The sequence below is a fragment of the Tupaia chinensis genome, unplaced genomic scaffold, assembly GCF_000334495.1.
Source record: "Tupaia chinensis unplaced genomic scaffold, TupChi_1.0 Scaffold149383_1, whole genome shotgun sequence".
NCBI lineage: Eukaryota > Metazoa > Chordata > Mammalia > Scandentia > Tupaiidae > Tupaia > Tupaia belangeri.
Genome location: NW_006209227.1, coordinates 961247 through 977966, shown reverse-complemented (window position 1 = coordinate 977966; position 16720 = coordinate 961247). Strand labels below are relative to the sequence as shown.

At 52.9% G+C, this 16720-nt stretch overlaps 1 protein-coding gene across 1 annotated transcript; it reads right to left on the bottom strand.

Moving 5' to 3' along the window:
• Nucleotides 1–3835: 3835 nt before the first annotated feature.
• TEX44 (testis expressed 44) lies at nt 3836–5202 on the bottom strand. The gene has a single exon (XM_006171125.1). The coding sequence runs from the start codon at nt 5131–5133 to the stop codon at nt 3973–3975; it is 1161 nt and encodes a 386-aa protein (XP_006171187.1). The 5' UTR covers nt 5134–5202; the 3' UTR covers nt 3836–3972.
• Between the last annotated feature and the right edge of the window lie 11518 nt (nt 5203–16720).

The window sequence follows — 16720 nt, the reverse complement described above, 5'->3', positions numbered from 1 at the left end:
CAACGCCCACAGCGTCCTCCCCAGGACCGCCTGCCAGACCTGGTGGAAAAGAGGGTCTCCCGTTCTTTAGGAATGGGCTGAGCTGCTTAGAAAAGAGAGAGCCTGGCTGGCCCCATGGCTAGCCAGGGAGAGCCAGGTTCACACGGCTAACCACACAGTTCGAATCCTGGCCCTGGTGGCTTGAAAAACATGCTGCGTGCATGTGATATGTGCCCCAAGACAGGTTGGAGAACTGAGGAGGGGGGATAGTGGTGTGATCATACCTCATTAGGAGGTGCTTTCCCTCTGGCAAATGCATGTGCCATGTGATAAAAATAAACAAACAAACAAAAACAAACACCCCACGCTCTTTTCGTCCCTGGCTGAAAGAAAAGAAAAGAAAAGAAAAGAAAAGAAAAGAAAAGAAAAGAAAAGAAAAGAAAAGAAAAGAAAAGAAAAGAAAAAGAAAAGAAAAGAAAAGAAAAAAGAAAAGAAAAGAGAAAAGAAACAAAGGACGGAGCCCACTCAGGGGAGCCGGCTGGAAAGACTGAGCCCTGAGGACTGGGTGTGCCCTGGGTCCAGCCATGTCCACTCCGGGCAGTGTGCACTTGGCTGATCCCTCGCTCTGGTTTGAGTTCGGTTCCTGTCCGTTATGGATGTTAGGTTCAGTTTTGGAGGCTCAGTGTCCTGCAGTGCCTGGCACGTAGGGCTTCTTCAAAAAATATTTGTTTAGGAACCAGCAGTTAGCATAATGACTATGTCGCTGAACTCCCATGTAGGCGGCCGCGGTTCAAGTTCTAGACCTGGTGGCTTAAACTCACGCCAGGCACATGTGCATGCGTGCCCAAGATCCCGAGAGGAGAATGGAGGAGAAGGGATTGCGGCGTGGCCATTCCCCCTGGGGGGTGATTTCTCACTTTCTGTCTCTCTGTCTCTCTCTGTCTTTCTGGCAAGTGCACACGCCCTATAGCGAAAACCTCTCCAAAAATAATTGTTTAATGCGTTGGAAGGGAAGGCAGCAGATGTCATGGTGGTTAAAGTGGCTGCATTCCACATGGCTGACTGTGCTGTTTGAATCTAGGACCTGGAGGCTTGAAAACATGGCAGCGTGTGTACCTCAAATCCCGAAAGGAGCGATGGAGGAGGTGGGACTGCGGCATGACCACGGCCGTGGTGGGCGGTCTCACTTCCCTGTTCTCTCTGTGTCTCTCTGGCAAATGCACAAGCCCTCTAGCAAATAAGGGAGAGGAAGAGAGGAAGGCATAGTGGAGCCTGTCCTGGCAGCTTCTCGCCCTCTGCTGTGGGCTCCAGTCACGGCTGCTCCCCGCCTCCCCTCCCCCTGCCACGCCTGCTGCTGCTTCGAGTGCCTGCGTCTGGGCCTTCGTCTCCTCACTTTTAAGGTCCTACTCCATTGCTTCTCCAGGGGGCGCGGCACTCAGCTTTGATGACATGGGGACAGTTCATACCACATCTACAGAAAGTGGCAGCCTCTGGAGCGACGGGACTGCGCACACCTGCGTGGCCTCGGCACCCTCCTTGAGGCCCACATCAGACCTCCTTGCAAGAGCACCTGCAAGCAGGGGCAGCACACGCGTGCCCTGAGGGCCAGGCTGGAGACACCGTCACCGACACGAGCCAGGCAGGCTGCGGTGGACAGGGAGGACACCCCCCCAGCAAGGCAGCTCAGCTGCCTGAGACCTAGAAGAAAGGACAGCCCGAAACCAAAGGTCCGAATGCCAGGTTGGCCTGAAAACACATCTAGCACATGATGCCAGGTGCCCAAGAGCCTGAGAAGCTGGAGAGCTGGGGACAGGGTCATGACGTGACAAGATTCTACTGAGGGTGCTTCTCCCTCTTTCCTCTTGGGTGCATGCTCTCTCATAAACAAAATAAACGGAAAAAAAAAGATAGCCCTAGATTTTTCTTGAGAAGCGGTAAGTCCAGATTTTTATGTAAAATCTATTATTTATTTTTTAAAATTTGCTAGAGGGACCAGCAGGTGGCATGGTGGTTAAGATGCTGGAAACTCTCACATGGCCGACCATTCACATCCCCGACCTGGTGGCTTGCTTTCTCACTTACTCTCTCTCTCTCTCTCTGTTTTTCTCTGGTCAAATTAAAATGAATGAATGAATAAATAAAATTGAATAAATAATTCTTTAAAAAATTTGCTAGAGGGCACATGTACTTGCTGGAAAGAAACGTGGGCTAACGGTCTCAACATAGTCCCTTGTTTGTAAAAAATATTTGCTATAGAGCTCGTGAGTTCTTCCGAAAGAAACACAGAGACAGGGAGAAAGTGAGAAACCACCCTCAGGGAGAAGGGATCCATTCTTCTCCAACCTCCTCTCGGGATTTTGGGTATGTACACACATGTGCCTGACGTGTTTTTCAAGCCACCAGATCCAGGACTTGAACCACTCAGTAACCCAAGTGGGATGCAGCCGCTTTAACCATCACGCCACTTGCTGACTCCCACAGTCCCTTCTCCATTTCTGCCCCCTCATGGTTTTTTTTTTTTTTTTTTTTTTGAGAGATTTTCACTGTAGGGCGCGTGCGCTCGCCAGACAGACAGAGAGACATAGAGACAGAAAGCGAGAAATCACCCCCCAGAGGGGATGGTCACGCCGCAATCCCTTCTCCTCCATTCTCCTCCTGGGATCTTGGGCACACACGCACACGCGCCCGGCGTGAGTTTTAAGCCACCGGGTCCGGGACACGAACCGCGGTCAACTACGTGGGAATCCAGTGACATAGCCATTACGATAACTGCTGGTTCCCCCCCCCCCTTCATGTTTTTCAAGTTCAGATCCTGAACTCGAACTGCAGTCAGCCACGTGGGAGCCAGCTGCCTTAACCACCACATCACTGGCCCTAAGATCTATTTTTTAAATAGATTTTTAAATGTTAAATGTTAAATTTTTAAATGTTAGCAATGATCATGGTTTGCGGAATACCATGTAGGCCAAACAAATCCGCAGGTCTGAGGCCCAGGCTCCCGTTGGGGGCATTTTCTGGGAGCGAGGACTGGACCTCCAGTCAGGGCTGCAGCAGGGAGGGGTGTGGCCTGCACGCAGGAGGCACCGGCTGAGGGCTGCAGTCCAGCTGGAGCTTCACGCACCAGTCACAGCACCTGATGGGACACCAGGTCCTGTCAGGGGGCGCGGTGGTGGCTCCCTGCACGCAGGTCCTGTCCCTGCTGACGCTTTCTGCGACGGCTTCCTCACAGCCGAGCGTGAACACCACATGAGGAGACCTGGCTCTGAGGTGAGCAAGCGTCCTGGTTTGCCTGGGGTCTTCCGGTTAAACCTGGAAATCCCACATCCCGGCAGCCCCCTTAGTCTGAGGCAGACCAGGGTGGCAGGTGACCCTACGCAGACCCCTGCTGCCACCATGCCCGCGGCCGGCGGAAGGATGACCACGCAGAGCTGGAATGCCTGCGCGTGCTAAGAGCCAGACGCTGTGCAGACAGCCCCTGCCGTCCCTTCTGCCTCATGACATCGTCGTGGTGTGGATTTGTCGTCTCAGATCCACGGCCGAGGAACAGGCGCTTGGCGTCACTTCCCCGGGCAAGTGGGGCCAGTGGGGTCTGAGCGCACATCAGTGCAAACTCACTGTGCCCTCCTGCCTCCCAGGGCCCCTCGCTGGGCCATGTCTGCTGGCAGCCTCCGCCCTGGGCATGCTCCGCACCCAGCACCTCGGGCGCTCACCTAGGGCAAAGTCCACGCACCCCACTGGTCTCCGGGCCTGCCCGGGCTCTCCTGTCTGTGCATGTCTCTCCCAGCTCTGCACAGGACAACCTGAGAAGCCTTCGGGGACATTCTGTTTCCAAACGCCAAGAGCCTCTGTTTCCCGGCACCCTGTTGCCCACGGCACAGACAGGGATGAGGCTGGTGATTTATTGCTGGGGGTTGGGGCACCGTCCAGGGCAGGGATGGAGGGTCCGAGGGTCTCGGGAGGCAAGCTGTCTTTTCAGGTCCCTTGAGGGGGGCTCTAATCACAGCTGGCGCCCGCCTGGGGCCGGCGTGGGGGGAGGCGGCTCCTGAGGTAGCGCAGGGCCGAGCGGATGCCCTCCACCGTCCTCCGCTCCACCGTCTCCAGCGCGTGGGTGACAGAGCGCAAGGCCGAGCCAGTGCCCGACACCAGCCCGGAGGAGAAGGCAGAGCCCGCACTCTCCAGGATGCTGGAGACCGAGCGCAGGCTGGGCCCCGGACCGTGCAGCAGGTCTGTGGCAGAGCTGTGGCCCGAGGCCAGTATGCCCGTGGCTGTGCCCATACCCATAGTGCCCTCGGACCACACCAGGATGTCGGCCAGGGAGCTGATGGTGCCCTCGCCGCCACCCAGCAGGCTGGTCATGGAGCGCATGTAGCCATGTTCCTCCCCGGCTGCGTACAGACTGGGGTCCAGGGGCCGTCTCCCCAGGGCCACCTCCTGGGGGCCGGGTGACCGAGACGCACTGCCTTCTGAGGAGGGAGGGAAAGATGGGGCTTGCAGGTCTTGCCAGCCACCCACCAAGTCCTCCCCTGTCACCACCTTGGACTGAGATGGCGGCAAAGCTGCAGCGTCAGGGGTCGAGGCCTCAGGACCCTCGGTTCCCTCCTGGGCGACCTCGGTGACTCTGCTGGCCTGCGCGTCCAGCTGACCCTGGAAGTCCTCAGTGGGCCAGACCTGCGCCTTTGGGGCAGATGCAGCTACTTCCGGCTGGCTGTGGGGAACACTGTCCGTTTGTGGGGTCTTTATGTTACCCAGGGGGTCCCCCGAGAAAACCACGAGGCTCTGAGTTAACCTTGTATCTGGGGCTGGCCTGTCTGGCTCTGGGTTCTGGAGGCTCGTGGACAGTTTCAGGGCTTCTGGGTCCTGGCGGAGAAGCAGAGCTGTGACCTCCCTCGGCTTCTCCTGGCTTTTGTCTGGAGCAACTTCCTCCTTGTCCTTATCCCCAGATGTTGACGCGACCTCAGAGGGGGCTGTAGTGAAAGAGTCCTGCCCAGCAGGTGCTGCCGCGCTGCTCACTGTGGGGAGGGGGACCAGACTTTGGGACCCCCCTGTGGAGCTGTCAGGGGACTTGCCGTCAGCCACGTCGCCCAGGGAGGCCTCGGGAGGGCCATGTGTGGGGTTGCTGGTGGCTCTGGTCTCTCCCGAGGGCAAGGTGGTCATCTATGCCCTCTGTCGCGTGTGGTAGTTCCGGTGGCCGTGCCTCTGCCAGGCTGAGTTGTCCAGGTGGTGAGGTCACAGGGGGCTGCAGGCAGCTGGTGAGATCACAGGGGACTGAGGGCAAGGGGCCTGGGCCTTCAGAGCAGCTGCCCAAGTGGCACGAGCTGTTTACGGGGCAGCTCGTGACTGAGTCTGCAGGGATGTAGGGAAGAAAGACGAATGTCTTAGAAGGGAGAGGCGGTGTGTACGCAGGTGCAGGTGCAGTCACGGGCTGCAAGGAGGCATGAAAACGTGGCTCTGACAAATGAGAAGGGAGCACTGATGCTGGCTGGGTCGGTGTTTGTGAGGACCCTTCCCGGCACGCCCGTCCACAATGAGGCCTCAGGACCTCGACTTAGTGACCTTTCTGCAGGGAGCCAGTTTCCTTTCAGGGTGGAGTAGGAGTCAGCAGAGGCCAAGGCCCGGGCAGCACCTAGGCTGTGGAGTTAGTCCCTCCGACTCGGGACAGTCTCCCCCTTTTCCCTGCTCCACAGGGCTGGGAGCCCAGAGAACAGAACATCCACAACCCCCTGAGTGCTTCTTGGGAAAGCCAGGCCCAGGAAGCCTACTTGTGCTTACGATCTTCATTAAGCAAGGCTGAGCCCACATGGCCAACTGTGTGGTTCGAGTCCTGGACCCGATGGCTTGATAATCACACCAGGCCTGTGTGCATGCGCGCATGCTTAAAATCCCGAGGGGAAACGGAGGAGAATGGATTGTGGAGTGGCCAGCTCCCCCGGGAGGTGATTTCTCACTTTCCCTCTCTGTCTTTCTGTCTTTCCAGCAGGCGCACGTACCCTATAGCAAAAAAAAAAAAAAAAAGGAAAAGTAAAAAAGGTGGTTGAAACAGAAGGTTCCCGTCTATTGTGTCTGTGCTTGTCCCGAGTTACTGGTCCCTTTTGGGGACTTATCACAGGCGAGAGGAGGGGCTAGGTGTCACAGCCTTTCCTCCCCCCCATCTGCTCTGGGCAGGGGCAGGTGGAGGGCTATGCTCATAGCCGAGTAAGTGACTTACTCAAAGTCGCACTACCAGTGAGCACTGAGCCTGGACCCCACCCTGCCCGAACTCAGAACTCAAGCTTCCCAGCACTCCCTTTTACCCAGGACGGAGACTGAAAATCTCGAGTGTGGCTCAGGCTCTAGCGTACTGATCTGCAGCGCTGGAAGCCTCACGCCAACCGCGGGTTTGAATCCCGAGTTGACCTGGAACACAGCAGGTGTAGACATGCTCAAGATCCTGACTATCTGGAATGTTGAGACAAGGGGGTGGTGGGACCCTGTCAAGGTACCTGTCTCTCTGTCTGTCACATATTGTCTCTCAGCAAAGAAAGAAAATGTAGGGCCAGCCGGTAGCGTAATGGCTATGTCGCTGGACTCCCACGTAGTCGACTGCGGTTTGAGTCCCGGACCTGGTGGCTTAAACTCACGCTGGGTGCGTGCATGCCCAAGATCCCGAGAGGAGAATGGAGGAGAAGGGTTTGTGGCGTGACCACCCGCCCTGGGGGGTGATTTCTCGCTTTCTGTCTCTCTGTCTCTCTCTGTCTTTCTGGCGAGCTCATGCACCCTATAGCAAAAACCTCTCCACAAAAAGAAAATGTGTATACTTTAAAAAGTATATATATAAATACTGAATGACTGGCATGGTGAAGGTATTAGCCAGCATGGATAGAGGCCCGGCAGGACCACCAGCCCCGCCACACTGCCAGGGACAGCTGCTGCCAGCTCTGGGTTACGCCATCAGCGACTGTCACTGTCTCTGTGCACAGAAAGGTCTCCTCCCTGAAACTCTGCCCACACTTTCCCCAGGCCGCCTCTGGTCTCTGTCTCCTCCCCTGGCTCTCTCCCCCTGCACCTCCCCCAACACCAGGCTCTGCATTCTCGTCAGTCTCTTCGCTCCTTTGGTTGACCCCACCGCCGACTCCATCTCAACCCTCAAGGCTGACCCTTCTCGCATAGTCAGGCTCAGCAGTCGGCAGTGCTCAGTCTCCCTAGGAGCCCCTCTGTGTCCTCTGAGGGTACAGGGCACACCTGTTTGCCGAAGTGGGAGGGACCGTCAGTACCACCTGTTTTTCAAGCTGCTGGGTTCAGGACTTGAACCGTGCAGTTGGCCATGTGGGACCCAGTTGCCTCAACCACTATGCCACCAGCTGTCCCAGTATTGTTAGTTTAGGGTGAACCCAGATTGTGGAATATTATGCAGCTCTATAAAGTCTACACAGAAACATGGAACACGGCTTAAATAGCGTGACTTACAAAGCAGGACGCAGTGTTTTACGGACGCTAGGTGTTTCCCCAGTGCTCTCAGCTAGAATAGAAATCCTGCTCAAACCGACTTAAGTAAGAAAAAGAAAGGAATTTCTTAGTTCACAGAAACGTGTATAGTCCAGAGGAAAGATTTCACACAGGAGATGACTTTATTTTATTTATTATTATTTTAATTTGACCAAAGAAACAGAGAGAAAGTGAGAAAGCAAGCTGCCAGGTCCGGATTTGAACTATGGTTGGCCAGGTGGGAGTCCAGCACCTTAACCACCATGCCACCCATAGGCCTCAATCCAATAGATTTTCTTAACAATTTTAGGGTTTTCCCCCCCTTTATTCATGATGTAGAGGGAGAGAAGAGAGAGAACTAGGAGCTGGGCCTGAGCAGAGACAAGAGCCACTGAATGATGCCTACAGAAATGTGAAAGCAAGCCCACGCTTTGAGGAGAATCTTGGCAGGAAATAAAGCCAAGTGCCTAGAAGAGATATTGTCAACAAGTTCAGGAAATATATGTAAGCAAAAAAGCAAATATCAATAACAATACAAGTCACTCTAGGCAAGATGGTGGACCGAGTGGGCGGGAAGCCTGCGACCCCAGCACACATGTACACACACACACACACTCACACCCACACTCTTCCAACACAGAGAAGTAGGGCAAAGCCTTGATCAAACTGCACCTGCAGCCAGTGGTCCCCAGACTTCCTGTGATGGAAGGTGATTTGTTTTGAGTTGTCTCATGAAGCTGAACCAGGGCTCTTTGTTACTAGCAGCTGAAGGAACCTTATAACATAGCAGCCCTAGCTCCCAAATCATCGAGGACCCCTGAGCAGTGGGGACCTGACCACCCTACTCCTCCTAGAGGACCCTGGCTCCTCTGCTGTCACAGCCACACCCCTCATGTTGTCTCCTTCCTGCCCTGGGCTTCAGGCCTCTCTATTCCAAGTCTTTTGCCCACAGTGGTCCATAAGTCACCCTCACAGGCTCCCTCAGACTGCTCCTCAGCACTGCCACCCACAAGGACTGAGCCACCCCCATGGACTGAGCATTGAAAGGTTCTTCATCCAGAAAAGAAAAAGCCATCACCCCCCAACCCAAGCCTACACTAGTGAGTAGAGAAGGGATAAACCTTCCAAGCAGTTGGCATCTACAGTGAGTAGAATTGTGGCCCTAAAAGATACTTCTGTATCCTGGGACCAGCAGTTGGTATAATCGCTATGTTGCTGGACTCCCACGTAGTTGACCATGGTTCAAGTCCCAGACCTGGTGGCTTAAACTCATGCTGGGCACGTGTGAGTGCGTGCCCAAGATCCCGAGAGGAGAATGGAGGAGAAGGGATTGCGGTGTGGCCATCCCCTGGGGAGTGATTTCTCGCTTTCTGTCTCTCTGTCTCTGTCTTTCTGGTGAGTGCATGCGTCCTATAGCAAAAACCTCTCCAAAAAAAAGAAAGATATTTCTGTACCCTAACCCTGGAGCCTGTGAATGTGACTTTAAGATAAAAGGGGGAACGTGGCCAGCAGGCAGCATAGTGGTTAAGGTGCTGGACTCCCACATGGCCAACAGCTCGAGTCCCAGACCTGGTGGCTTGAAACTCATGCTGTGTGTGCGTGCAGCAAATCCCAAGAGGAGAATGGAGGAGTAGGGATTGCAGCGTGGCCTTGCCCCAGGGGGTGATTTCTTGCTTTCAGTCTCTCTGTCTTTCTGTGTGTTTCTGGTGAGTGCACATACACTACAGTAAAAATCTCACTTTCCAAAAAAAAGTCTTTGTGGATATAATCAAGGACGTTGAGCTTAGAAAATTATCCTGAGTTAGTGTGGGTCTAAAGTTAATGATTAGTGCTTTTTTTCTTAAAGAATTATTAATTTCATTAATTATTATTTAATTTGCTAAAGGGTGTCAGAGAGAAAGAAAGTGAGAAAGCAAGTAGCAGGGTCTAAGACTCGAACTGCAGTCAGCCTTGTAGGAGTCTAGTGCTTTATCGGCATGCCACCTGCTGGCTGCAATGATTAGTGTTTCAGTAAGAGAGGAGAGAGAGTCAACCCATGGGCTGGTGGCTAAGGGAGCCAGAGCCCACAAGGCTGACCATGCAGTTCAAGTCCAGGACTTGGTGGCTTGAGAAACATGCCAGGTACCCCAAGTCCTGAGAGGACGGAGAGATGGAGAGTGGTGGCAGGACCGACCATTCCCCATGGAGGGTGGTGCTTTCCCCTCTCCTGTCTCTCTCTGGAAAGCACGTGCATCTTCTGGCAAAGTGAAAAGAGAGAGAGAGAGAGGGAGAATGAGAAAGCACTCCCCCCGTCCCATGAAGGGTGGCCATGCTCCAATTCCTTCTCCATTCTCCTCCCAGGATTTGGGGCACACACATGTACCTCAAGCCACTGGGAAAAGGACTCGAACCATGTAGCTGGCCATGTGGGATCCAGCCACCCTAACCACCATACCACCTGGATGGCCTCTCCCAGATGTTCAGATCATCTCTAGATTACATAACCCCTTCTACCATGCCTACACTCGCTTCAGCGGGTCGGTTCACCGTAGTGCTTGGTACATGGCATGTTCAAGCTTGGAATTTCCCCAAGTAATTACTTTCTTTTTTTCTAAGAATTATTCATTTAATTCACTTATCATTACTACTATTTTTAAGTTTGCTATAGGGTGCGTGCACTCACTAGAGAAAGAAAGCAAGCTGCCGTGTCTGGGATTTGAACAGTGGTCGGCCGTGTGGGAGTCCAGCACCCCAACTACCACACCAGCTGATGGCCCAGTACGGTTGATCCTCGGCTGGCTGAACCGTGGATACAGAAGGCAGACCGCACTGTTCACATCTCTATTTCACAGGTGGCGTAACTGCCAATCGGCGGAGAGGAGCCGGGATCTGCGCCCGCCTGGCCCTCTCTTCACCTCTGCGCCATCAGCCGACACGTCATCACGTCATCACGTCATCACATGAAGTGCTGCTGCAGAACCAGCATCCCTTTAAGGAAGCTCCGAACGTTGCTTCCACAAGCTTGTGTGGTCGCAGTTGGGGCGACTCCCACCCCCAGGACCTCTGTTGTGGCCACCCTCTTTCTCCACCTGCTGTGACTGATGGGCACCATTCTTTGTGGTTTGTTTGTTTTTTACTTGTTTTTTCTGAGAGAGAGAGGGAGCTGGACAGAGGGAGGGAGAGAGGCCCTAACGGTCCCACACTGCCGTCCACCGCCAGTCCCAGCTGGCTTGGCTCACAGGCAGCGCACCTGCACCAGGCTATGCCCTGGGAGGTCCCGGGATGTGAACCCAGGAACCTTCCCATGTGGGCCCAGTCAGTTCACTGCTGTCACTGCCTGGCCCCAGTGTCATTAGCCATGGTCTCTGCTCTCACTGCTGCCACCTTGAGGCATGCACAGGACCTGCCCCTCCCCAGCCTGCTCTGCTGTGCCTGCTTGTGTGGCCCGGAGTTTTCTGAGCTCTCCCGGCCCTGCCTGCAGGTACCCATGGCCACACCCACCTGGAAAAGGGACCATGGACCCTGCCTGCCAGTGAGGCCACCTGTCAAGAGCCAGGGGAGGGCCAGAGGACCTGAGTCCCTGGCTGCCTCTTGGCGTGCTCTGGCCGGCTCCCAGGCAGCCTCTCTGGATACAGGTCCTCAGCGTGGACTCCCCCAATTCGCAGTCTCCCCAGAGTTCCCACTGCATGAATGTTCCAAGAAACTAAGGAGCTGTAGAAACCTGGGCTGCATTAGCAGATGGTGTGGGAATTCTGTTCCCAACAGACATTGGATTAGTTTTGAAGAAACAGGTTAATAAGCCCCGTGGGTTAGGGGCTGAGACCTCAAAGGCTTTCTCAGTTACAAAGGAGGCTGCCGGTCTCCCTTCCAAGAGGGTGGATGCTGTCCTCAGGACCTTGGTCTGGAAGGATCAGGGTTAGGGGATTTGGGGCAGGAGCTGTGGGGAGCTCGCTTGCTCTGCACGAGGAGGGGCAAGGGTCTGACATTCTTAGAAACGCAGGAGTTAGGGGTGAGCAGAGGCCAGCCTGGCTGCGCTGAGAATGGGGGGAAAGGTTGGGCCTCCCCAGAGGTGGAACAGGTGGGACTCGGGAGAACAGAGATATACCCAGGGGGAATTTACGAGTTGTTTGTGTTGTGGTCTCCAGGGTAAACCCCTCGGCACCTCCTTCACTTCTAAACCCACACGTTGTTGTGCTCTGGTGTGAGGGCTGGTGTCCAGGCTGCAGGACCTGGCCAGTGCTCTCCTGTGGGTGGGCCGGAGCAAGCTCGGGCTGCATTGGGGACAGACAGGAGCAGGGACGGTGCAGGGCCTAGCTGCAAAGTGGGGCTGGCTGGCTGGGTAGGCATTCAGAAGAACTTTGGGTCACCCTCTCACTTTCACTTCCAGATGGATTGAAGTGGTAAATGTAAGGAGACACACACACACACGCACACACACACACACACACACACACACACACACATGGGGGGGCGTGGGCAAACTGAAAGAAAATATTTCATTTTGGGAAGAAGTTCTTTCTGAACATAAAATCCAGTTTAAAAAAAAAATCCAAAGGGAAAAAACAGACACAAGTCAAAACACACTCCAAACATTTTAAAAAAAGAATTATTTATTTTTTATTTATTGTTATTTTTTGACCAGAGAGAGACAGAGAGAGAGATAAAGAGAGAGGGAAAGTGAGAAAGCAAGCTGCCAGGTCCAGCACTCAAACCAAGGTCAGCCATATGGGAGTCCAGCACCTTAGCCAACACACCACCTGTTGGCCCCACACTCCAAACATTTTAAGAACAGATCATGGGACCAGCAGATGGCATAATGGTTACATTGCTGGATTCTCACGTAGTTGATGGTGGTTTGAGTCCCGAACCAGATGGCTTAAAACTCATGCTGGGTGTGTGTGCGTGCATTCCCAAAATCCCGAGAGGAGAATGGAGGAGAAGGGATTGTGGTATGGCCATCCCCCCTGGGGGGTGATTTCTCACTTTCTGCCTCTATGGCGAGCGCACCCACCCTATAGCAAGGATCTCTCTCTTAAAAAAAAAAAGAACAAATCACAAATGGGGAAAAATAATATGTTACAAATATCACATAGGGTTAATATCTATCTATATTATATAAAGAGCCCAAACAGATTGATAAAACACCATTAAGTACTCAATAACATAGTAGCAGAAGGTAGAAATATGCTATTCACCCAAGAAATCCAAGCAGCTGATAAGCTCGGAAATATTCAAATATATCAGTAGTCAAAGAAAAAAGATACAAAAACAAGCTCTCTATAGGGAGCAGGATTAGAAGTGACTTAGTAAATTTGCTTTCCTTTGGCTCATTACATTTTCTAATTTCTACATTCATTACTTGCGTTAAGAGAACACTCCAGGGGCTGATAGATGGCATAGTGGCTAAGGCGCAGGACTCCCACATGACCAACCGTGTTTCAAGTCCTGGACCTGGTGACTTGCTTTCTCACTTTCCCTCTCTCTCTGTTTTTCTGTGGTCAAATTAAAAATAAGTAAATAAATACTGTTAAATAATTTTAAAAAAAAAAAAAAAGAGAGAGAAAGAACACCCCAAAAGTTAAAAAGATAGCATCACAAGATACCATCAAAGAAACGAGTAGGTGGGAGACAAGCAGTTAGGGTAGGGCACTGGCAGGCCTGTGCTTTCAGAGTTTCCTACATTTTTCTAAGCCCTTTCAACAATGAGCAAATATTACTTTGATTACTAGAGCAAATTTGAAAGTTGAAATAAATTCCTTCTTTTTAACCTTCTAGAAGCCTGGGCTCCTACGCAAAAGAATTGTGGCCCTAAAAGATACTTCTGTATCCTGGGACCAGCAGTTGGTATAATCGCTATGTTGCTGGACTCCCACGTAGTTGACCATGGTTCAAGTCCCAGACCTGGTGGCTTAAACTCATGCTGGGCACGTGTGAGTGCGTGCCCAAGATCCCGAGAGGAGAATGGAGGAGAAGGGATTGCGGTGTGGCCATCCCCTGGGGAGTGATTTCTCGCTTTCTGTCTCTCTGTCTCTGTCTTTCTGGTGAGTGCATGCGTCCTATAGCAAAAACCTCTCCAAAAAAAAGAAAGATATTTCTGTACCCTAACCCTGGAGCCTGTGAATGTGACTTTAAGATAAAAGGGGGAACGTGGCCAGCAGGCAGCATAGTGGTTAAGGTGCTGGACTCCCACATGGCCAACAGCTCGAGTCCCAGACCTGGTGGCTTGAAACTCATGCTGTGTGTGTGTGCAGAAAATCCCAAGAGGAGAATGGAGGAGTAGGGATTGCAGCGTGGCCTTGCCCCAGGGGGTGATTTCTTGCTTTCAGTCTCTCTGTCTTTCTGTGTGTTTCTGGTGAGTGCACATACACTACAGTAAAAATCTCACTTTCCAAAAAAAAGTCTTTGTGGATATAATCAAGGACGTTGAGCTTAGAAAATTATCCTGAGTTAGTGTGGGTCTAAAGTTAATGATTAGTGCTTTTTTTCTTAAAGAATTATTAATTTCATTAATTATTATTTAATTTGCTAAAGGGTGTCAGAGAGAAAGAAAGTGAGAAAGCAAGTAGCAGGGTCTAAGACTCGAACTGCAGTCAGCCTTGTAGGAGTCTAGTGCTTTATCGGCATGCCACCTGCTGGCTGCAATGATTAGTGTTTCAGTAAGAGAGGAGAGAGAGTCAACCCATGGGCTGGTGGCTAAGGGAGCCAGAGCCCACAAGGCTGACCATGCAGTTCAAGTCCAGGACTTGGTGGCTTGAGAAACATGCCAGGTACCCCAAGTCCTGAGAGGACGGAGAGATGGAGAGTGGTGGCAGGACCGACCATTCCCCATGGAGGGTGGTGCTTTCCCCTCTCCTGTCTCTCTCTGGAAAGCACGTGCATCTTCTGGCAAAGTGAAAAGAGAGAGAGAGAGAGGGAGAATGAGAAAGCACTCCCCCCGTCCCATGAAGGGTGGCCATGCTCCAATTCCTTCTCCATTCTCCTCCCAGGATTTGGGGCACACACATGTACCTCAAGCCACTGGGAAAAGGACTCGAACCATGTAGCTGGCCATGTGGGATCCAGCCACCCTAACCACCATACCACCTGGATGGCCTCTCCCAGATGTTCAGATCATCTCTAGATTACATAACCCCTTCTACCATGCCTACACTCGCTTCAGCGGGTCGGTTCACCGTAGTGCTTGGTACATGGCATGTTCAAGCTTGGAATTTCCCCAAGTAATTACTTTCTTTTTTTCTAAGAATTATTCATTTAATTCACTTATCATTACTACTATTTTTAAGTTTGCTATAGGGTGCGTGCACTCACTAGAGAAAGAAAGCAAGCTGCCGTGTCTGGGATTTGAACAGTGGTCGGCCGTGTGGGAGTCCAGCACCCCAACTACCACACCAGCTGATGGCCCAGTACGGTTGATCCTCGGCTGGCTGAACCGTGGATACAGAAGGCAGACCGCACTGTTCACATCTCTATTTCACAGGTGGCGTAACTGCCAATCGGCGGAGAGGAGCCGGGATCTGCGCCCGCCTGGCCCTCTCTTCACCTCTGCGCCATCAGCCGACACGTCATCACGTCATCACGTCATCACATGAAGTGCTGCTGCAGAACCAGCATCCCTTTAAGGAAGCTCCGAACGTTGCTTCCACAAGCTTGTGTGGTCGCAGTTGGGGCGACTCCCACCCCCAGGACCTCTGTTGTGGCCACCCTCTTTCTCCACCTGCTGTGACTGATGGGCACCATTCTTTGTGGTTTGTTTGTTTTTTACTTGTTTTTTCTGAGAGAGAGAGGGAGCTGGACAGAGGGAGGGAGAGAGGCCCTAACGGTCCCACACTGCCGTCCACCGCCAGTCCCAGCTGGCTTGGCTCACAGGCAGCGCACCTGCACCAGGCTATGCCCTGGGAGGTCCCGGGATGTGAACCCAGGAACCTTCCCATGTGGGCCCAGTCAGTTCACTGCTGTCACTGCCTGGCCCCAGTGTCATTAGCCATGGTCTCTGCTCTCACTGCTGCCACCTTGAGGCATGCACAGGACCTGCCCCTCCCCAGCCTGCTCTGCTGTGCCTGCTTGTGTGGCCCGGAGTTTTCTGAGCTCTCCCGGCCCTGCCTGCAGGTACCCATGGCCACACCCACCTGGAAAAGGGACCATGGACCCTGCCTGCCAGTGAGGCCACCTGTCAAGAGCCAGGGGAGGGCCAGAGGACCTGAGTCCCTGGCTGCCTCTTGGCGTGCTCTGGCCGGCTCCCAGGCAGCCTCTCTGGATACAGGTCCTCAGCGTGGACTCCCCCAATTCGCAGTCTCCCCAGAGTTCCCACTGCATGAATGTTCCAAGAAACTAAGGAGCTGTAGAAACCTGGGCTGCATTAGCAGATGGTGTGGGAATTCTGTTCCCAACAGACATTGGATTAGTTTTGAAGAAACAGGTTAATAAGCCCCGTGGGTTAGGGGCTGAGACCTCAAAGGCTTTCTCAGTTACAAAGGAGGCTGCCGGTCTCCCTTCCAAGAGGGTGGATGCTGTCCTCAGGACCTTGGTCTGGAAGGATCAGGGTTAGGGGATTTGGGGCAGGAGCTGTGGGGAGCTCGCTTGCTCTGCACGAGGAGGGGCAAGGGTCTGACATTCTTAGAAACGCAGGAGTTAGGGGTGAGCAGAGGCCAGCCTGGCTGCGCTGAGAATGGGGGGAAAGGTTGGGCCTCCCCAGAGGTGGAACAGGTGGGACTCGGGAGAACAGAGATATACCCAGGGGGAATTTACGAGTTGTTTGTGTTGTGGTCTCCAGGGTAAACCCCTCGGCACCTCCTTCACTTCTAAACCCACACGTTGTTGTGCTCTGGTGTGAGGGCTGGTGTCCAGGCTGCAGGACCTGGCCAGTGCTCTCCTGTGGGTGGGCCGGAGCAAGCTCGGGCTGCATTGGGGACAGACAGGAGCAGGGACGGTGCAGGGCCTAGCTGCAAAGTGGGGCTGGCTGGCTGGGTAGGCATTCAGAAGAACTTTGGGTCACCCTCTCACTTTCACTTCCAGATGGATTGAAGTGGTAAATGTAAGGAGACACACACACACACGCACACACACACACACACACACACACACACACACATGGGGGGGCGTGGGCAAACTGAAAGAAAATATTTCATTTTGGGAAGAAGTTCTTTCTGAACATAAAATCCAGTTTAAAAAAAAAATCCAAAGGGAAAAAACAGACACAAGTCAAAACACACTCCAAACATTTTAAAAAAAGAATTATTTATTTTTTATTTATTGTTATTTTTTGACCAGAGAGAGACAGAGAGAGAGATAAAGAGAGAGGGAA

Bases quoted from the DNA above. Each gene is read 5' to 3' on its own strand.
- TEX44 (XM_006171125.1), bottom strand. From the start codon at position 5,133: ATGACCACCTTGCCCTCGGGAGAGACCAGAGCCACCAGCAACCCCACA.